The 23,051-nt window shown below is 41.6% G+C and overlaps 1 protein-coding gene across 2 annotated transcripts in view; it reads left to right on the top strand.

The window, feature by feature from the left end:
- Positions 1-17,005: 17,005 nt before the first annotated feature.
- The window catches only part of CLINT1 (clathrin interactor 1), a 62,310-nt gene continuing 56,264 nt past the window's right edge, over positions 17,006-23,051 (top strand). Inside the window, exon 1 of one of the 2 annotated variants that reach the window (XM_045551271.1) lies at positions 17,006-17,245. In XM_045551271.1, coding sequence (XP_045407227.1) covers positions 17,205-17,245 — 41 coding nt within the window. In that variant the 5' untranslated portion in view covers positions 17,006-17,204. The remainder of the gene's footprint in view (positions 17,246-23,051) is intronic. The other variant, XM_045551272.1, reaches the window with a different exon arrangement.

Below are 23,051 nucleotides of genomic sequence, written 5' to 3' on the forward strand. Positions count from 1 at the left end.
CAAGGACTGTTCTTGCCTCAGGGCCAGCCCTCTTCCTCTACCAAGTGAAATGTGTTCTCCATAGGTGAAAAACCTCAAGGTCTGAGTTATTCAGCCCAGAACAACACTGAGAAAATTGAGCGTAGGGGGGTTGATACTCCAGGTGTCTGGTCTTCTTTAGTGTATCTCTGACATGGCAGGTGACAGTCAGAGATCTTTATTCTATCACAGCCTGTCAATAACTGTTGGATCATACCTGTGTCTCCCAGAGATTAGCATTAATTGTCAGAGGCAGTTGAGTTTTAGCCAACCCATAAAGATGGAGAGAAACTTCCCTAAATGCTTTATAAGTTGCAAATGAATCTTCTTCAACAATGAAGTTAGTGCTTTGGATTACTATGGTTAGTTTAATTGGCTCACTGTCCCCTCCCCTCAAACTATGTTCTCTTGGGCAAACCAGGAAGCTGCAGCTCGGCTCTCCTGCGAGACCCTACCACCGGGCATTACTCAGGCTACTAGAATGTCAGCATTTCTCTCCCTCCAGACTTTTACCTCCTCCATGCATATTAGGATTAGAGCCTGTCCCTCCCAGGATCACCTTCTTGACACTGCTCCTTGGTGCTGCTTATTCTCCCCGTAACTGCCTGGGATGTGAGGGGGGTGGATGAGAGTACGAAGGCTCAGGCCTTCCAGCTCCACCACAATATAAAATAAGGTCACCTGAGATTTTATTAAACACTCTTCCTCTGCAGTCTAAGTAATCAATATGAGAGACTGTGGTTAATATTCATTGGTCACATTCTAGCTCAGCACCAAAAGTATCAAGAACTCCCTGAGGGCCTGGTTGTTATTAAACACTGTAGAACTGCTTTCTTTGACGCAACTATCAGGCTCTGGCCCTTACCCATATATGTGGTGAGAAATCTCATGTTAATGTTCCATTGTGGTAAATATCACTTGGGGCTGGCCCTAAGGAGAGGAATATTGGGCACTATAAACAATTCAAAGGCAGTTTTTAGAATGAAAGCAAGCAATTCTCTATGAACTGTTCACAATGCCCAGAATAAAAAGTGTTCCAAAGCACTTTTACACCTACTGTATTACTTCAATCCCACAATAACCTAGAAAGGTCAGTAGACTTGGCATCATTACCTACATTCAATAGACCAGGAAATTGAGACTTGGAGAGTTTAAGTGATTGGGCAAGGTCACCCAGCTAATTAATCACAGAGTAAACCTTGCTTGCTGACATCCTAGTCCAACTCTTGCCAAAGCGTTGAAGTTTGCCTTCTCTGTATCTATAAAGCATTTTACAACTATTCCCTCTAATGCATAGCTCTATCTATTGACATCAGGTGTTTTGTTTTGTTTTTTTTTTTTGAGACAGAGTCTCACTCTGTCATCCAAGCTAGAGTGCCGTGGCATCAGCCTAGCTCACAGCAACCTCAAACTCCTGGGTTCAAGCAATCCTCCTGCCTCAGCCTCTTGAGTAGCTGGGACTACAGGCGGGTACCACCACACCTGAATAATATTTTTTCTACTTTTTTTGTAGTAAAGACAGGGTCTCACTCTTGCTCAGGGATCAGGCTGGTCTTAAACTCCTGACCTAAAGCGATCCTCCCAACTCGGCCTCCCAGAATGCTAGGATTACAGGTGTGAGCCACCGCACCCAGCCTCTACTGACATCTTTTTAAACTCGCTTAATCCCCACAACCACCCTGTGGATAAGTACTCTCATTATGCCCATTTTATGGACAAGAAAAATTTACAAAGTTACTTACCCACACACCCCTATATAATTACACTTGGAGTGCCCTTCTAGCAGCTTAGTATGTTCAATGTTGCATTAATCAAAATTACAAGCTTTTGATCTTGGAATGGTCTCTGAAACAAATGTGCTTAAATGGGAAGGGGCAAAGGTTCCTGATGTAAACCAGGAGCCAGCAACAATTCTAGTCATCATCGTTGACATTAGGAATAACTTCCGAAGAGTTATCATCAGTTGATTTTCAAGTACTAAAACAATTCACTGGGGAAAGAATAGTCTGTTCAACAAATGATGCCGGAACAACTGGATATCCACATGTACAAGAATCAAATTGGGTCTCTACTTCGTACCATGTATAAAATTAAATCAAAATGGATCAAAGACTTGAATACAAGAGCTGAAACTACAAAATTCTTAGAGGACAATGTAGGAGTAAATCTGCAGGACCTTGGATTAGGCAATAGTTGCTTAGATACACCACCAAAAGCACAAGTAACAAAAGAAAAAATAGATAAATTTGACTTCATCAAAATTAAAAACTTTTACACTTCAAAGGACTCTGTCAAGAAAGTGAAAAGACAACCCACAGAACGGGGGAAAATATTTGCCAACCATTTATTTGATAAGGGATGTATATGCAGAATATATAAAGAACTCTCACAAACCAACAATAGAAGGACAAATAATCTAATTAAAGTATGGGCAAGAGAGCTTGAATAGACATTTTTCCAGAGAAGATATAAAAATAGCAAATAAGGACATAAAAAGATGTTCAACATCATTAGCCATTAAGGAAACATAAATCAAAACTACAATGAGATACCACTTCATACCTACTAAGATGGCTATAATCAAAAAGGCGTAAAAAAATAATAAGTGTTAATGAAGATGTGGAGAAATTGAAACCCTCATACATCACTGGGAGGAATGTAAAATGCAACAGCTGCTTTGTAAAACAGTCTGGCAGCTACTCAAAAGTTAAACACAGACTCGGAAGGCTGAGGCAGGAGGATCACTTGCGCCCAGAAATTTGAGACCAGCCTGGGCAATATAGGGGGATTCTGTCTCTGAAAAACCCAAAACCAAAAACAGAGTTACCATATGACCCAGAAATTCTGTTTGTAGGTATATACTCAAGAGAATTGAGGCCGGGCGTGGTGGCTCACGCCTGTAATCCTAGCACTCTGGGAGGCCGAGGTGGGTGGATTGCTCGAGGTCAGGAGTTCGAGACCAGCCTCAGCAAGAGCGAGACCCCATCTCTACTAAAAATAGAAAGAAATTATCTGGCCAACTAAAAAATATATATATAGAAAAAAAATTAGCCAGGTATGGTGGCGCATGCCTGTAGTCCCAGCTACTGGGGAGGCTGAGGCAGTAGGATCGCTTAAGCCCAGGAGTTTGAGGTTGCTGTGAGCTAGGCTGATGCCACGGCACTCTGGCCCGGGCAACAGAGGGAGACTCTGTCTCAAAAAAAAAAAAAAAAAGAGAATTGAAAAAGTGTCTTCACAAAAATCTGTACACAAATGTTCATAGCAGCATTATTCACAGTAGCCAAAAAACAGAAAGCACCAACAGATGCACAGATAAACAAAATATGGTATATCCATATGATAGAATAATATTCAGCCATAAAAGAGGAATGAAGCACCGATATGTGCTGTAAGATGGATGAACCTTGAAAACATCATGCTTAGTGAAAGAAGCCACACACAAAATGCCAGGTATTGTATAATTCCATGTGTATCAAATATCCAGAAAGTACATGAGTGGTTGCAGGGACTGGGCAGAGAAAGGGAAGGGAAGTGACTGCTAATGGATATGAGTTTTGGAGGGGAAGGTCATAATATTGTTTAGGAATTACATAGTGGAATAGTGTCATACCTTGTGAATATACTGTACTAAAAAAATCACTGAATTTACATCTTAAGAGAGTGAATTATATCGTATGTGAATTATATCTCAAGAAAAAAATAACTTCTGGCTTCTCACAGGTGCTACCTTAAGAAAAACAAGTCACCTTATCCAGGGCACCTAAGCTGATCATCAGGGACCCAAGTAAGAAAAGAACAATGCTCAGCAAGTCATTAGGGAGACCAGATTGGTTGTAATAACTCTAGAAGTGTTCTAGCAGCACTCCATGCTAGTCCCTAGGGAGCATGCAGTCATGCTTTATACGATGACAAGCCACAAAGTGATACTGTGGCTGAAATCTAGCCTGGGTTTTTCTCACTAATCTCCATCCTGTAATCTTTCAAGCATTTCCCCTGCGGCGTCAGAAAGAAGGAAGGTCAAGTTTGTGATTCATTGTCAGATAGTTGAACCCAATTCAGCATATTCTTACTGAGCACCTGGGAAGTTCCAGACAGTTGCTAGACACAAAGAAATCAGCTGTGATCAGGATGGCCCTGTCCTTGCTTTCATGGAGCTTATATTCTAATACAAAAGGCAGGTAACAAAAAGTATGTTAGTTCTCTAATTTCTCAACCATCCCCAATCCATTCTATGGTCTTTTCTGACCCACTCTGTGTCCTGCAGAGGTTGACCTCTGTGAATTGTATCATCCAGGCTGTTTTGCACTGGTGGGAGTTTAGATGGAAGGGAGAGGTCAGGATATTTCTTCTCCATTCCCGCCCTCCTTCAGCACTACATTTCTGGCAGTAGCTTTCAACTGCTACATCACCTGGAGGACAGACTGTCCTCCATAGTTCCAGCACTTACTGGCAATTCTATTTTCTTCCTTTGCTTTTTCATATCTAGGCATGTGTGGTAGAGCAGCGGTCCCCAACCTTTCTGGCACCAGGGACCGGTTTCATGGGAGAGAATTTTTCCATGGACCAGGGGTGGGAGATGGTTTCAGGATGACTCAAGTGCATTACATTTATTGTGCAGTCAAACCTCTCTGCTAATGATAATCTGTATTTGCAGCTGCTCCCCAGCACTAGCATCACTGCCTCAGCTCTACCTGAGATCTTCAGGCATTAGATTCTCATGAGGAGCCCGCAACCCAGATCCCTCGCATGTGCAGTTTACAATAGGGTTTGCGCTCCTGTGAGAATCTAATGCTGCCACTGATCTGACAGGAGGCAGAGCTCGGGCAGTGACGCGAGCAATGGGAGCGGCTGTGAATACAGATGAAGCCCCACTCCCTGCCCACCGCTCACCTCCTGTTGTGCGGCCCGGTTCCTAACAGGCATGGACCGGTACTGGTCCACAGCCCGGGGGTTGGGGACCGCAGTGGTGGAGTATCTGCAAAGACAGCCACTAATGATTCATTTCAACCCTACGCTGCTTCTCTCCTCAAGAGGTATTTCACCTCCCCTTGGATCTGGACTTGCCTTGTGACTTGCTTTGACCAGTAGAATATGGCAAATATGATGCCCTGTCAGTTCTGGAACAAGTCTGTAAGTGGTCTGGCAGCTTCCAATTTGACTTTCTTGGGATCCAGCCACCTATTACTAGTTTGGGCTAAATTATTAAATAATGAGAGGCCACAGAGAGAGAGAGAGAGAGAGAGAGAGAGAGAGAGAGAGAGAGAGAGAGATGGGCCTGGCCCACTCCTTGCCATTCCCACCACCCCACCGGGGGCAGCAGCTGTGTGAGCGAGCCCATCTTGGATCCTGCAGCTCCAGTCTAGTTGTTCCAGCCAAGTCCCTGAAGATCAGAGTAGAGATGAGCCCACTGTACCAACCCCTGCTCAAATCAAAGAATTGTGAGCAAATAAATGATGGCTGTTTTTAAAAGTCATTAAATGTTGGGGTGGTCTGTTACACAGTGATGGAGAACAAATGCGTGGTGATGGCTTCTCATTGCGGTTAGTCCCAGGTGCCTCCTGGTTAATTCCCTTCACCCTAACCTTGACTCTATAAAGGGTCCCTTCACTTCACTCTGTTCAATGAAACCCTTTTGAGTTCTGTTTTCTGCTTTGACCCTACCTAATACAACAAGTAAACAAATAAATCAAACAACCACAGGTTCTTGTTGATACCAGGATGGAAATAAACAGGTTGCTGTGATAGGAAATGACAGAGAGCCAACCTCAGTCAGGGTAGTTAGGGAAGGCCTTTCCCACTCACTCTGCCTAAGCCAGTGAACTTCTACAGCAATGAGGCTGATGGAAGTATGATAAGAGAGGAAGCGAGGTGGTAGCACACTCAGCAGAGGAATCCACTTCAGGTGCAAGCCATCCTTTTTTCAGTCTCTCTGCCATAGGCCACTGAGCTAGGGCTTGCAACTGCATTTGAATCTCTGTGCATATCACTCATTTCATTCTTCCTACTAGGCCAAATATTTGGAGTAGAAGAAAAACAAACAATGGGAATGATTCCTGCCCTGGTCACATGCCTTCCATCTCCCGATACACCTAACGGTGAAATTTTGAAGGGTCTGTGCCGTATTGACCAAGAAGAAACAGAACGGAAAACTGGGAGAGATGTTCAAAGGGACTTTATACAAGGTATGAAAACACAGCTTTGCTTCAATTATAAGCACTTTGAATTCAAGGCAACATATTTTTATCAATCCAATTGGCAAAAATTCAAAAGAGCAATGGCATTTAGTGTTGGTGAGGATGTGACAAAATGGACTCTTCAATATGTTGCTTGTGAGAGTGAGAACTTCTCCATAACCTCTTCGGTCTACAATCTGCCAATATCCAATTAAGTTACAAATGCATATCCTCCCCGTGCCCGCTTTTGAGAATCTATTCTAAATACCATATGTAAAGATACATATACAAAGTCTATTTTATTGCAACATTGTTTAGAGTGGCAAAAATATTATAGAAAGAAACTATCCATCAACAGGAGAATGTTTCAATAAATTATGATCATTCATATTAAGGTTTTACATCATTATTAAAAAGAATGAGTTAAATCTATATTTATTGAACCTGAGGGATATCCATGATATATTATTGAGTGTTTTAAAAAGCAAACATCATACATAACATAATCCCAAAAATAAAACCCGCATATGTGCACATATTTTGATTTCTATCTGTCTGAGCATGGAATGTGGAAAAATATATATTGAGCTTTTTAACAAAATTACCATATTAACTTTTTCTTTACACAGTTGTGGAGTATTTTACTTGTTAAAATGAGTGTATGTTACCTCTTTTTCCGTGTATATTACTTTTAATTTTAATTTCCACCCCTCCTGCCTCAGGCATGCATGGTTCTAAATTTTTTCACCTTGGATTAGTTTTTCCCATTCTAGAATTTTACATAAACGTAGTCATAACTTTTTGTGTCTGGCTTCTTTCGTTCACTCTTATTCCTATGAAATTTATCCAGCTTGTTGCATATATTAGTAATTCATTCCTTTTTGTTGCTGAGTCCTGTTTCATTCCAATGTATACCACGATTTGTTTATCTATACCCTGTTGATGGACATTTGCATTGTTTCTATTATAGTTTGTGGCTATTTTGAATAAAGCTGCTATGAACATTCTAGCATGCGAATTTTCACATAGTTTTTATTTCTCCTGGATAAATACTTAGGAGTTGAATTGCTGGGTCGAAGGGTGCATAGATTAGGATGCATGAGCATCTTTTACTTTTGTAATAAGGAAAAACCTAGTAAGAACATTTTAAAGAAAAAAATGTTGAAGAAAGAGAATAAATTTGTATGAAAAATAGTAATATTAATACTTGCTACCTTTTTCTCCACTCCCTCCCCTCCTGACACTCATTTGAATCTGTCAGATCTTGGACTTTCTGGGTCAGGTCAGCAACTTACTGCTTTTCAGGGTGAATCATTAAACATGGGGAAATTCTACTGTTAAACCTGCCCAAGAGGAACTAGGTTTTGGTACCACCCACCAGAAGCCGTAAGACTCAAGTGAAAACTCCAGAGAACTGCTAGCACACAGGAAAATCAGCCTCCGTTGGCAGACACTACTTGCAAACAAAATAAAACTCCTGACACTTGTATTCCATAATAACAGGGTGTCACCAGAATAGATACTTGACATTAAAAAGAAGAAGAGAATATGTTCTGAAACTAGTCAAATCAACACAGCAAGAATGAGAATAGCAGAAGTAACCTCAACCTCAGTGAGGGTTTATAAGCAGATTGTGAACCAAACCTTGGAAACTTCCAAATCTAAACCGAAAGTCCAAAAATCCATTCAATACCATGAAGACCTATTCTTAGGAAGGATTCCTAAGATTGGCTGGAATGTAAAATGTGATGTAAAAGAATGTACAGTAGCCCCCTCCACCTTATCCACAGTTTTACTTTCGGCAGTTTCAGTTACCCATGCTCAACTACAGTCTGAAAATACCAAGTGGAAAATTCCAGAAATAAGCAATTCACAAGTTTTAAATTGCCTACTGTTCCGAGTAGTGTGATGACATCTCATGCCATCCAGCTCCATCCCACCTGGGAGGTGAATCATGCCTTTGTCTAGTGGATCCATGCTGTCTGCACTGCCCACCCGTTAGTCATGGACGTTGTCTGCTCCTGACATCCAGCCATCAACATTGTCAAGGCTCGATGACCCAGGACCACCTGAAGCAGATGCTTCTCCCTCTGACATATTGTCAGAAGGTCAGTAGTAGCCAAACACTGCATCACAATGCCTACGTCACTCACCTCACTTCATCTCATCACTTAGGTGTTTTGTCATCTTACATCATTACAAGAAGAGTGAGTACAGTACAATAAGATATTTGAGACAGAAAGTACATTTAAGTAACGTTTATTATAGTATATTGTTAAAATTGTTCTATTTTGTTATTGTTGCTAATCTCTTACTATGCCTAATTTATAAATTAAACTTTATCATAGGTGTGTATATACAGGGAAAAACATAGTATATATAGAGTTTGATACTATCTGTGGTTTTAGGGATCTTGGAACGTATCCCCCTCATGTAAGGGGGACCACTGTACTGCCACACTGTCAATGATAGATTTTACCAGTATCTGCTAAGCTCATGGCCACCACCACCCCTTTTTCTGACAACTGGCCTTGAGTCCTAACACATAGGAGGGTCACAGTATCACTCTTTCCTCCTGCCTACAGCTGTTTGGACCAGGATAGACACTTGGTAGATCAGGTTTGGATTCTCAGTGCCATGGGAAGCCATTGAAGTATTTTGTGCAGGTAGTAACAGGGTCCAATTTATGATTTGAAAAGTTTTTGGGATATTTAAGACATGATTATAGTTGATATTGGCAACGGAGAAGGAGAAAACTAAGCCACAGAGACTCCACCCCTCCAACATCTAGAAGCGGAAAGAGGAAAAATAGTTTCCCAAGGAGCCTGAAATACAGGAAGAACCAGAAAATTATGGGGTGATGAAAGCTAAGAGAGCAGTTTTGAAAAGGAGATTTAGTCAACTGTGGCTTAAGAGACAATGAAGAGGCCGGGTGGCTGGGTGGCTCATGCCTGTAATCTTAGCACCCTGGGAGGCCAAGGCGGAAGGATTGCTAGAGCTCAGGAGTTCGAGACCAGCCTGAGCAAGAGCGAGACCGCATCTCTATTAATAATAGAAAAATTAGCCAGGCGTGGTGGCACATGCCTGTAGTCCCAGTTACTCAGGAGGCTGAGGCAGGACGATCACTTGAGCCCAGGCATTTAAAGTTGCTGTGAGCTAGGCTGATATCAAGGTACTCTATACCATGGTACTCCAACCTGGGCGAAAGAGTGAGAGTTTTTCTCAAAAACAAAAAAGAAGAAGAAGAAGAAGAAGAAACAATGAAGAGGGGCCCTTTTGTGAAGAAGACCTTTTATTACAGGGAGCAGAGAAATGGGGCTGTAGCTGGGAAGTAAAGTGACAAGGAAGTGAATAAAGTATTTTTGTAGCTTCTTCTTCTTTTTTTACAAGACAGCCTACCATTGGATGTTTATAGCTTCTTGTGGCACTTAAGATAATAATCTCAAAAGGCTGTGTCCTTAACTTGACGTACAAGTCCATCCGTGTTTTACCAGTCAGGGTCCAGCAGCAAACGGGCACACTCAGGGAGTGTAGCTAAAGACGGCGTAACGAAGGGACAGTGTATCACTGTGCAGGTGAGACAAGGAAGTCAACAACGTTTGGGGCAGCATCCCAGGGTTAGCATCGGGATAAACACATTGCCACCCCAAGCCTGAAGAGGCACAGGGAGGAAACAGAAAGAGCTGGAGCCAACCGATACCGGCAGTGACCACAGAAGCATATGCCAAAGCAGGGACGAGGGGGATAAAATACCACGACTTCTCTCTCTTCCATCTTCTGATCACTCCTTACAAAACTGGCAGAACCCAGAAGCCCTGAGACTGCAGGTCACAACGTCTACAGAGGTCAGAATGGATGGAGCAGGACAGAGAGAGAGAATGGCTCGAGCAGGCAAATAGCCCGCACGACGCCCTTGCTCACCTCCCAGGCTCACCTCTGTGCATGCTCCTCCTCTCTCTCCAGCCTCAGGGAGCTCCCTTGAATGTTCCGGAACTTACTGAGCGTCATCCTACCTCAGGCTGATCTGGAACACTCCTTTCCTCATCAACTCAAAAGAGCCTTCCCCCCTCACCCTAAATGTCACTTTCCCTGGAGGCCTTCCCTGGCCCTCGCCTCTACCTAGTCTAGGTGGTGAAATGCCACTGCCGTATGCTCTCATAGCGCCCTGCTCTTTCCTTGCACAGCATTCGTCATAGTTTGCACTTATAGATTTCTTGTGGCATTATTTGTTTACTGTCCATCTCCTCCATCAGACTGTAAACTCCATGAGAACAGGAATTGTGTCTCTTTTTCACATTATGAAAAATAATAACTCTTGGCAATGGGTAAATGACCAAATACGTATTTATTGAAAGACTAAATGAGCCTGCTCTAACACTCTCTCCTGCATTGCCTGAGATCTCTGGATACAAACAGTTTAGCAATAATATATCTGATGTAATGAGTCATTTTTATATGCCAAGTGCTATGCTAGAAATTTAGTGTCTGTCATCTCATTTACTCTTCAAAACAACCCGAGAAGACAAAGACTCTTATCAGCCCCATTTTTCCAATGAGGGAGCTGAGACCAGAGAGGTCAAGTCATTTAGCCAAGGTCACACAGCTCTGGTAGAGCCTGGGTTTGAACCAAGGTCTTGCTGACACCAAAGCTGGTGCTCTGAACTCCTCCTGTGCACTGCACGGCCTCCTTAAATATCTCTCTGTGGTTTTTGTTTGTTTGTTTTTATGCCTATCTTCCATATTAGACAATGTGGGGACCCACTTGGAACCTCAGAGTTGGCATAAGGATTATTTTAAGTTGACGACATTTGAGATTCAACAGATGCAGAAAGAAGCCTTCTCAGAGCTTCCCTTATCTGACTCAAGGCAGAAACTTCGGAGACATGAAGACTGCCATAAATTCCCTCTCCAGGGAAGCTTCTACTCCCATGAGAGAGACCAAGAGTAAAGCTATCATAAACCTCCTCTCCAGGGAGTTTCATGACCCTAAAGAAGACAGAAAGACCATTCATACCTATATAGAAAGACATCACAGACTTTCTTCTCTTTCATTTGTTCTCCTAAAAACCTACTTATCTTTCCTAAAGAAACCCATTTGTTCTTCCCACAGGAGCCTTTTCTCCCTGCTCCTCTGCCCCTATTAAGTTAGGTATATAAGCCCCAAATTCCAGCCACCCCTTTGAATTGCTCATCACTGAGCACTCCCACTTACATGCACATTGTACACATAAACTCTTCCCTGCTAATCTGTCATTTATCAGTTTAATTCACAGACCCCTAGGTAAAGACATAAGAGGGTAGAGGAAGAATTTTTCCTCCTTTACAACTGTAAGTTCTTTGGGTAACATTAACTATGTTTCTGTTTAACCCCACTGCACACTGCTGGTGCCCACTCAGTGTCAAATGTTGACTCTTTCCCACCAGGAAAGCATAGTGCTGACTTACTTCCCACCCCCAGGTCTTGAACTCCTGGCCTCAATGGATCCTCCTGCCTTGGCCTCCCAAAGTACTAAGACCACAGGGGCGAGCCACTGCGCCTCGGTCATCCCACTCCCAAGTCTTTAACCACATACATTCTGTTTAATAAAGAGCAGTGGTCTGTCTATCAAACTCTTTTGAGCTCCATTGCCATGAGCTCTTCCTCTAGAGCACAATTCTTTTGATGAACTGATAGAATTCAGGGACCAGTGGTGCCTCAGAGTGAACTCTGGACACATAAGGGCTTTCTCAGAACATTTGACCTTGGCTAGGAAGACCGTGCCTCAGAAACCAGCCAGCTCATCCTTTCTGACATCCACCCCACTCACCCTGAATCTGACTTGAGTTTGCAGGATCGGTTCTCACAGTCACAAGCTGCCTAGTTGCTTCACTGACAGCACCTTGGCTTCCTATGAATAGTTTTCAGAGGCCTAGACACTGGGAGGAGCACGGCCACTCTGGGCTTATCTGTTTCAGGAGACAGAAGGAGAGAGCACATCAGGAGAGTCAGGAAATGATTCCAAGAACACTTCTGCCTCTATCTTTTCTCCTGCCTGCACTTGCCCATTCTCACAGAAGGACTATAAATGTGTTAGCCCTTTAGAGCACCTAGCAGGCTTTCTGAATAGGCCCACCTGAGCCCTGCTGACAGCCCTGAAAGGGGATTGAATTTCAGCCAAGAAAAGCCCAACTGTGGGCAGAACAGAGAGTTAGCGAGGGCATGCCCTGGTGTCAGCTTACCTGCTGTAGAATGCTGGCAACTCCATGGCAGCCTCGGACCGCTTAACTCCTTCCTTCCTCATTGCTTCTTTTCCTTTTCTGTCATTCCCCATGATAGTGTTTTCTGTTTCACTCCTCCCAACCCAGCTACTGCTGTGGAATTTGAAGAGCTAGAAAAGACCTATGTCATCTAGCCCAGAGCATCTTGAACCATGGCAAAATCACTTAGGAGGTTTTTTCACAATTACGATTCCTAGACCCTACCTTACACTCAGAGCTGTAAACAACTTTTCATCTTGTCTGCCAGGGCATGGCTTTCTTCAGAATTCCTTCAGAGGACTCTTCCTTCCCAACTCCGTGTGGTTCGACTAGGGTTACCAACTTTGTAACGTGTGCCTCCCTAGAGGTGACTGGCCCCAAGATAGGCCAACATGGTCCAAACGGCACCAGAGTTGCTCCCTGAGATGGTAAACTTCGGATGAAAGATCAAACAAAGTGTCTCTTCCCCCTTGGATAACTAACTGAAAAAACGGTACTTATTTCCTGGAAAGTGGTAGCCCTGTTTCCTGCCAACTAGGAGAAACCTGTCTGCAATGAGGCAAAATGAGAGCCAGAGAGTGCTAACAATATTTGCTAAGTTCTCAGGTAAACTCTCCAGTCTCTTATGTTCATAAATTCCTTTGCTCTGCTTAAACTAGTTTTAATCAAGTTTCTGTCACTTGCAACCAACAGTGTAGGGAATAAACTGAAGCAGGAATTCAAGGGCTGGACAAGAGCATCTGAAATTTTTACAGATGTCCATGAACTTCTGATGTATGGATAGATTTAGGATACTCTGATACCCCTCAGTTTATAGGGAAAATGCAGAGATCCACATGAGGGCTTTGATATTGATGAGGTAGAATTTAGGACCCAATGTAAAGAGAGGTACGTATGTTATTTCATTTGATCCTCAGTATATCAGTTTGAGTTTACTATGTTTACTACCTCCATTTACTTGTTTCCTGTGTCTGTTTTATCTATAGATACACCTACAGATAGGTGTATATCCTCACCTATCACGGTGCCCAGAACACAATTGGAGCCAACTACATACTTGTTGAATATTGAATAAAATTCACAGATTAATATAGTTACTACTGCTAGTAGTAGTAGTCGTAGTAGAAGTAGAATAGTAGTAGTAGCAGTATTGTCAACATTTACGGAGTGTTTATTTTGTGCTAGGTACTTTTCCAAGTTCTTCTAAAATATTGTCTCATTTACTTATCTGAAAAGTCCTGTAATGTAGGTTTCTATTACCCTTCATTATAGCAAGAAAACTGAGACAAACAGATGTCCAATAATTTCCCCAAGGTCACACAACTAGTAAGTAGCAAACCAAAGATTCAAACCCAGGCAATCTGGCTCCAGCATCCCAGTTCACAACTATTACGCTACAGTGGTTTAATTAACTTATTCAGAACAACCCAGCTGCTGAACAGAAGGTGGAGAATTTGGGCCCAGGTCTGTGTGACTGCAGAGTCTTCACTCTTTAACCACTACCTTGTATTTCCTCTCTGTGGTTGTCTGGCAGTTCACAGCAGTCCTGCTACATGGTGCCCCCAGGGTTGCCCACTAATCTGCATGGCTCTTTGTGGCAACCTGTTTACTATGACTAGAAACCAAGGATCCTGACTTCTAGATATGAGCAGTCAGGTGTGATCAAAAACAAGGCTCATGAAACTTGTCTGAAACCAAGGTGCAAATGTTAGCCTGTTGTGTCAGTTTGGGGACTGCAGGAAGCAGATGCCGAGATGGAATCGGAAGTGTCAGAGTTATTGGGGGAAATGCCTATGAAGGAAAAAGGGAAGAGAGAGCAAGAGTAGGTGGGGAGAGTCTCAGACCACAAGGAAGTTCTGATACCTGTCAAGGGAGAGAGGTAAGGAAGGAGGATTAGGTAGGAAAAGTGTCCAGTTGCGGCAAAGCTCTAAGGAAATCTGGGGAAGGTGATATAAAGCCCAGGTCAGTAATTGCTAGTAGAGGAGTCCAGCACTGGGCAGAAATGGCCCAGCTCCAGGATACTTTGCTCAGTCATTGCCAGGAATAGCCCAGAGAGAGCATGGCCTTAGCATAAATGATCCCAGAGGAGGACAGTGGGAAGTGGTCGGCCAACTACACTCCTCCCAACTGGTTCTCTTGAAAGGAGGTCTAGACGGTGCCTTCTCATGGCTGCCACACCTGTGTACTGTGAATTAAACTCCTCCTAAAGAAACACCAGGGAACCAGCCACAGGAGATAAGCAGTCACTGTCCATTGTCTACACTGCTTCTCACATGTAATTAACAAAGGTGAGTATGTTTTTTTTTTTCCCCCTCAAAAGGTATTGGTTTGGCCTCACTAAAAGTGTCAGCTCATTAGTGAAAAATATGTTTTTCTGAAGAGGGGTGGGTGGGGCATTTTCTCATTTATTTTTCTACTATGGACATATTTGCATTACCACAAAGAAGTTACTATGGAAACTGCTCTCAAACTTGCAAGATAAAAGGTAAAAATGGAAGGATTTGTTGACAGGCAAATGGTTAGTCTCTGGAGACCACTTTTTAACAAACTCTCCTGGTCTGGTTTTTCTGAGTCCTTTAGGGGTTCTCTTGAATCAAAGGTGGACATTTACATTCTAGATGGCCCCAGCTGACTGAAAATGCCATAGGTAACATCTCTGGAATAAGTCTAGGTACACCCAAACTTGGTGTCAGAAGGAGCAAACTAGACAATAACATTGTATTCTTTGGATAACTCTGGTGAGGCTTACTATGCACTGCTATGAACACACAAATAGGCCAGGGCAGGGAAGGCGGTTGTTTTTGTGCCAGGCCCATTCTGCAGGTGCACTCTGGACTCCCTTGTTTGAAAGTTAACTTGCTGAGCTCTTATTCATGCAAAGTAGTTTCTGTTTCTTATCTCCTCTGGCCACATGCCTTCCTTTGAATCTTGGGCTGGATAGTTCTTTCAACATAAAACACAAACTTCTCATTTGAAAGCCCTATTCCTCTACTAATCTCTGCTTATCTTTACCTGCCCCTTCCCACCTACCTCTCCAACTCACTTTGTCAGCCTAAGCACTCCTATTTTGACAAAACTCTGAGATAACTTTGTCTTGATTTCTGCTTTTTGTACTTTTTTGCCTGTCAATTCCCTCAACTTGCTTCTCTTGGGGCCTCAATCCCCAAGCCTTTCTGAAACCCCTTCCAAAACTGCTTTCAGTAATTAAATGGATGTTATTTGAAGAGGTGGCTTGACTTGAGGGATCAGAGGTTTCTGGGTTTTTTGTTTTTGTTTTTTTGAAATGTGGTCTCCCTGCATTGCCTAGGCTGGTAAGCTATCCTCTGGCCTTAGCCTCCCAAGTAGCTGGGATTACAGGTGTTCAGCTAGGAACCAGCTCCTAGGATCTTGATTTGAGATTATTATTACCTAGCTTCATCACTAGCAACCATCAATTTCACATCTTTGAGACTCAGAGTCTTCATCAGTTCCCTCTACCAAGAATGCTTTTCTTGCAGATCTTTTCGTACGGTCAGCTTCTTTTTATCATTCAAGCCTCGGTTTAAATACAATGTCCTCAGAGAGGCCCTAAACATTTCCTAGTGTTATTTCCCTTTGACATTATCCTCTAAATGTCATCTTGTTTCCTCCTAGCACTTTCTATCTGCAATTACCTCAAGTATTTCCTTGATTATTATCTGTTTTCTCCAATGACCTTTAAACTCCAAGAGAGCTAGGGCCCCAGCTGTATTCCCTACTTTTGGCACATAAAAGATGCTCAATAAATATTTGTAGAATGAAAAGAACTGTAAAATTTAAGCAGTTGGACCAAATGAAATTTAAGTTTGCTTGAAGCTTTACCATGAATATTGATAAAAATGAATAAGTGAAAAATGAAGTGATGACAACCAATGCAACAAAACACTGAAAGCAGTGTGTATAATGTGTAGAAAACCCAAACTTGTCAAGTTCTTGGGTGCATCATATACAAAATACACATATATGTGTATGTGTGTATACATTGTGTTGTCTTTCTAGTTTCCCATGGAGCGTGAACTGAGTTTCTGAGGTTTATAATAAAGTATCTAACAAGGGTATCTAGTAGGGGGTCTATAGAATCATTGTATCAGAATTAGAGTGGAAAGGATTTAGAATACAACTTATTCGATGTACAGCGCTGGAAACTAAGGCTTAGAGATTTACGTATATTTGGACATTTGGAAATAAATACAGCGTTGTATCTGTCAGCGAGGAGTCCATACGCCATTCTCACTTCCGTGTTATCATTACTAATAACAATACTTTGACTTTTGAAAAGAACTTGTGAGTGTGGCTAGATCCTACACCAGTGGTCCTGAAACTTGAGTGTGATCAGAATCTCCTGGAGAGTTTGTGAAAGCACAGATCGATAGGCCCCACTCCCAGAGTTTCGGGCTCAGTAAGTAGTTCTAGGGCTGGGGACACGGAAAGCTTAAGAGAAACCACCCCGTTTGGCTCAGCAGACCCACTCCGGCAACTTCACCGGCCCGCCCGGAACGCAGAGAGAACTACAAGTCCCGGCGTGCCTCGCGCGCAGCGGCGGAAAGCTGGGCACTTCCGCTCCACGCAGCGCCTCTGCCGCCGCGTCTCGACGTGTCACCGGCGGCGGGGCGGCTGTGGCAGGGCAAGGCGCTGACTGGGGGAGTTCGAGGCGGTGGGCGGCTGCGACCCCGGCCTGCACTTGCCCCGGCACGGAAGTGTCCCGGGGTCCGTGGGGAGCAGGAGAGGCAGGCAGCGGCCCGGCCCGCGCGGGGCACGATGTTGAACATGTGGAAGGTGCGGGAGCTGGTGGACAAAGCGTGAGTACCGGGGGCAGTTGTGGCCGAGGCCCACGCGGGGGAGGGCGCGAGGGCTGAAAGGGAGCTGGCCCTGCGGGGGGCTTTCGCGTCACGCCCCCCGCTCAGCCAGCCCCATCATGGCGGCTGCCGGCTCCCTCCGCGACCACGGGCCTCTTCCCCACGGGCGAGGCTGGGGAGGAACCCCTCCCTCATTTCAAAACGTCCTCTTAGTCCCCTTCCCTCCTATCCAGGCCTCCCTGCCCCCGTCTCTACCTCAAACCCTGGGTGCGGACGTTTTGGTCAGAGGAGAGGGCGGGTTGTCTGGAGTTGGGTCACTGCCCTGGCCGGAGGGCTGTCTTGGCCCCAAGCTGTGAGCTTTGCCTCTTGGGCTGCTGGGGAGGTTTGAGGGTGGGGGACGCAATGCACCTGTCCCCTGTGTCCCTCAGGATGTGGTACAGAGAGACCTCAGGCCTGGTTGGGGTATGTCTTGTACCTTGCTGGACTCCTTTTAATTCCTAATGAACCTGAAGTGTTGGAGTGGGTGATAGGTGTAACAAGTGGCCATTGTGGTCAGGCTGAAGTTACTCAAGAGGAGACTTATCCTTTGCTTTTCTAACACTAGTGAAAGTAGATCACGTAACTTCTTGTGGTTTTTTCCTCTGTTTCCCTTTCCACTACACTTCATTTTTGGTGGGCTACTTGTTCCATTCGGTTTAATTAAGAAGTCATTATGAAATTTCCCCTAACGAAGAAAACAACCCAGGTTGACATCCTGTTGATCTGCTTTTAACCTCCCTGACAGGTAAAATGATCAATGCATAGTTGATTTCCTTTAAGACTAAAGTAATTTTAGTGTTTTACTGCACTAGGAAAACCTGCATTTAAATTGATTAGATCAGATATAACAGTGGTTAAATAAGATCTTCTAGGTCAGCAGGAAATAAAGTTTAAAAATTTAACCAGTCCTCTTCCTTCTGGGTTTAAGTGATTATGCAATAAGTGTGGTGAAAAAACAGTTCATTTGTGCCACCCACCTTACCCTAAAATCAGGAAGTGTAGATGGCAAACTGTTTTCTTGACACCAGAAAACAAAATAATTCTCAGTGGCATGGATAATACATCAGATGGAACTTAGAGTTTGACCGTATTTTCAGGTTTTTCTGTGCCTTCAAGAAGGCCGTAGAGTGCCTAAGGAGCATGGGTTTCAGAACTTGTAGAGCTGGGTTCAAGCTGGGTTCGGTAACCTTGGGCAAGTTACTTGACCTCACAGTGCTCTAGTTTTTTTCTGGTGCAAAATGAAAATACGGTAATGATACCTAGCTTAGAATTTCGTTGTGAGGATTAAGAGCTAAGAGTTTAGATTGCATATACAATCATTAATGCAAGATGTTTAAATCAGTATACCTTTGAAACTATAGCAAATGTTCTGCATTTAGAGTGGAATAAACTATTAAGGAAGAAGCTCCAAGTTTGAAAAATGATTGCTTTAATAATTTTCCAACTATTTATTTGGCCATTAAGCCTTCAGATATTAATTTTTGACTATTTTGCTATTTATATACCCTTGGCTTTTGCTTACCAAAGATGAAATAAAATAATGATTCTTTTCCAGATCCAGGTTCGTTGGATATTGTTTTAATATATTGTGTATAGACTAGGATACCGACTTAGTTTTCAAAAGTCCAGAAGACCTTACAGAACTACCTCTTTATTTCCAAGTCAGAGGGTAGCAGACAAAACCACCTTGTTATCTTAGAGGATTAGATTTGTGGTACCCCAAAATTTGAAGAGGCTGTACATTTTTCAGAAGATAGAAATCAAGGCAATATTCCTGCTCTTGTTGCTCTTTTCATATTTGTTTTTATCACCTATGTTACTAATCTTCAAGTACTTCAGGTTCAGTTTGTTGTGTAAGTAGTTACCAAGTCATCTAATGGACGAGCTCTTGTTGAAAAATAACATCCATTTTCTTTGTTACTACACAATTTAGGATGTAGATTTGAACGAAGTTATTCAAGAACATATAAGAATGTTACCACCAAGGACTTTTTAAAGCTTTCGTGGGTGTCTGACACATATTAAGATTAGAACATGAGGTTATTTTACTGATGAGTATTCAGGATTTAATTTTTATCTTTCACTGGCAAGAAGAGAAGAAATTCTTCCCCTAAAATGTAAGCATCTTGCAGAACCATGTCCCAGTGGCATTGTGTCCAGTTAGACTGTGCAGCTTAAAATGCCATAATGGAGAGGAAGCAGATCCATAGAGTGGCTGCTCTGATTATCAAAGGGGTGAAATGATGAGGAAACTTGCAAATGAGGAAACAATGAGGTGATTAAGGATTGCTCTGATATTAATAGATACGAGGGCTTGTGTGATAGGGCACTGGTTCGGGGGTTTGGATGTCTGGGTTCGGATTCTGACACTGCCTTTTAAACTAGCCATATGTATGATTTTAGGCAGAATCACATGAATTTCCAGACTTTGGGTTCCTTATCTGTAAATGAGAGGACTGGGCTAGAATAAGACTTTTTCCAGCTTTGTTGACTATTTGAAGAAATGAGTTTCCATCAAGGAGAAATATTTAGAACTATTATTTCACAATGGCAGACAAATTTTGGAAAGTCATTATCCTTCGGAGACAATTTAGGCTGGAAAGGGAAATATTCTTAAAAAGTAGAAATCAATAAATATTATATTTAAATGTTTTATACAATAAATACAGCCCATGACTCAGGAAAACTAGGACTTTTAGTATATATTCCTACCCAATGAGGTTTACTTCAGAAAGAGAAATGTACTCTTTCAAAATGTTTTTCTTAAAAAAAAACAAAACAAAAAAAACAAAATGTTTTTCTTGAGCCACTCTTAGATTCAGTAGGTTAGCAGTTTTTAAGTATGCGTAATGATATATTTTAAACATTGACTTTTGAAGCCTTGAAGACTTTCTAGAAGTGGGGGAATATTTTCCACAATTATTGCACCTCCTGGTGGTGTTAAATGGATCTGTTTTGCAGAACATTGTGGAACTACCGGAAAGCAGATGAAGCCATAGGCCAGCCAGAGTTTGCAGTGCCAGTTTCCTCCCACTCATAGTCAAGTTGCATAGAAGGCGGTTGTGGCAGGAAAGGATAAGTGGCACCACTCCCACCAACTAGGACTAGCTTGACCATTGTTATCCTATGACCTGTCTCCCTTTATTTGAAGCTGTAATAAAACTGAACGTGTTTATATTTTGTCATCTCATACATGGTATGAATTGAAAGTTGCTGCAGTTCTGTTTCATTTTCTTTCCAAATTTGGGGAGTGTAGTGAAGGTGATACAATAGTAGCAGATCAAAACTACTTACCGTTCAAACCCGGCTAACCCTTCTCTTTCCTTGCAGGGAGTAATATTAATGCTAAATCCATTTTATCAGTGGCTCTTTTTCTTCTTAGGATAGTGATTCAAACAGCTCTGGCTAGGTTCCTAAGGCAGCTGTTATAGATAATCCATTTTATAATAAGTTATTCTCTTCAGCATAGCTTGCATTTTCCCCCTACAAATTGATTTTTGTTGGTGTATATTTGCTTGTTTTTAGTTCCTAAATATTTAGGTAATGTAATAGAACTGTAGAAACTACTGTTCTACTTTATCTGGCCTCATAAGGAGAACCTTTTATAGAGAATAATACATTCAGTTATTTCAACAGGTAACATATTTATTGGATTAGTACTCTATTTTCTGAACTTGAAAAGTATAATACGTGCCTTCAAGAACCTTGCTACTTTAAATATGCCACACCTTGAACTTATTATTGGTTTTACTTTTCTTTCACTCCTCAGATGTCTTTCCCCTTATTTTCCTTATCTTACAAGTAAATCTCTGTTCAGTTTGCTTCTTGGAACTTGAAAGCAAAGATAATGAGATGATTGTCAGCTTTCTAATCTTCCCATATCAACTTTTCTCTGAAACAATTGTATGTAATTGTTATTGCTGAAACAAGGAATTAATTATCCTTCTTTTCTAGTAACTGGACACAAGTAGATATTACGAATTTAATTCCAAAAAAAGATGGGTTTAATTTATCTTCTGCAAGCATTTCTTAAGGGTGGTTTTCTGTAGTTTAAATTAGTCTATTAAGTACTACTGTCAAGGTGCTTTTAAAAAGCACTTAGCTGCCTCTTAAGTTTTCCTTTGCCTTTTAGTATTAGTTTACAAGTAGTATTTTATCTGTTTACTGATATGGCCGCTAAAAGTACTTAGCCTTTTTTATTTTAAGTACCACTTACTAGTACTTTTAATTTTTTACAATATGGCTCCACTGTTGAATCTTTTTCTATACTCCTGTATTATTTTCTTACTCATTTCCAATGTTTATTTAATATTTCCTTTAAGAGAAAAGAAAGCATATAGGTTCCTATTTTAATCTTCTGGAAGCTTTGTTGTTTTACTTTCCATATTTAGATCTACCATCTAGCTGGAACTTATTTTTTTTAGCTTTTATTATGCAAAATTTTAAATATATCGAAAAATGGATGGACTATTCTAATGAATTTCTGTGGACACATGACCCAGCTTCAACAATTTAGCTAATCTTGCATGAGCCGTATTCCCAGCTACCACCCCCATTCCATATTTTGAAGTAAATCCCAGAAACCTATCATTTTATCTATTAAACATATCAATCCCTAAAAGGTAAGGAGTCATCTTTTTTGACCATAACCACAATACCATTATTGTGCCTTAAATAAAAGATAATTCCTTGATATTAGATGTCCAGTCAGCATTCCTTTCTCACTTGCCTCATAATTCCTTTTTGATATTTCTGACTGATATATCTCTTGATTCCCTCAATCTATAGGTTCAACCTCTGTCCTCTTTTTTCTTCCCCTTCACAGTTTATTTGTTGAAGAAACTGGGTTATTTGCATTTCTTTCAATCTGGATTTTACTAATTATATCCCCATGGCGTTATTTAATTTTTCTTCTATTCTCTGTATTTTCTGTAAAGTGGTAATTATATCTAGTAACTTAATCAAATTCAAGTTCCAGTCTTGGGGAGCAAGACTGCATCACAGATTCAAAGTACGTTTTTAGTACTTCTCATGGTTCTTGTATACAAAAAGTTAACTCTTTTTAGTCTCAACTGTAGACTAATTTACCTTCTGGAACAACTTATTTTACTGTTTATTCCTTGATTTTTTTTTAAGGTGTCACTTCATATGAGCTTTGCTTGTTTAGCCTAATTATGTGTGTTTGTCCATCTTTGCATTTTTATAGTAATTTGCTTGTCTAATACTTTCCCACTAAGGCACCTCCAGGTGGTATTTAATGGATCTGGAAAACTGCTTCAACAGTGAGAACTGGATTGAAATCTTAGGTCCACTACTGAGAACCATTGATCTTGGGCATTAGAATGTGTCTCTGAATTTCCCTATCTATAAAATGGAGATGATAATATTTATTTTGCATGGTCATGAGGATTAAGTGTGAAATGGTATAGCACTTGACATACAATAAACTTGTGAAACATGTATTATTATTACTGTTATACACAAAATCTAACACTAGAAAAATCAAAGGAATACAATGTTTGAGAAAATATATTGTTGTCAGACCAGATAATTTACAAGTATGTAAGAACCATGTCTTCATCCATGAACTCCTTTTCAGTGGGCACTCTCTCCTAAAACTCTTAAGCTGAACAGACGGTCTACATATAGGAAAACTCATTTAAATACCTCTGTTTTTTGTGCCTTGTATTATTTTTTGCCTTGTATTATTTTTACCAAGTCATAAATGGCTTCTACTTTAAGATTATAAAGTATATTGCAGAAATACTCT

This window comes from Lemur catta, chromosome 5 (genome assembly GCF_020740605.2).
Source record: "Lemur catta isolate mLemCat1 chromosome 5, mLemCat1.pri, whole genome shotgun sequence".
In the NCBI taxonomy this organism is placed as follows: Eukaryota; Metazoa; Chordata; class Mammalia; order Primates; family Lemuridae; genus Lemur; species Lemur catta.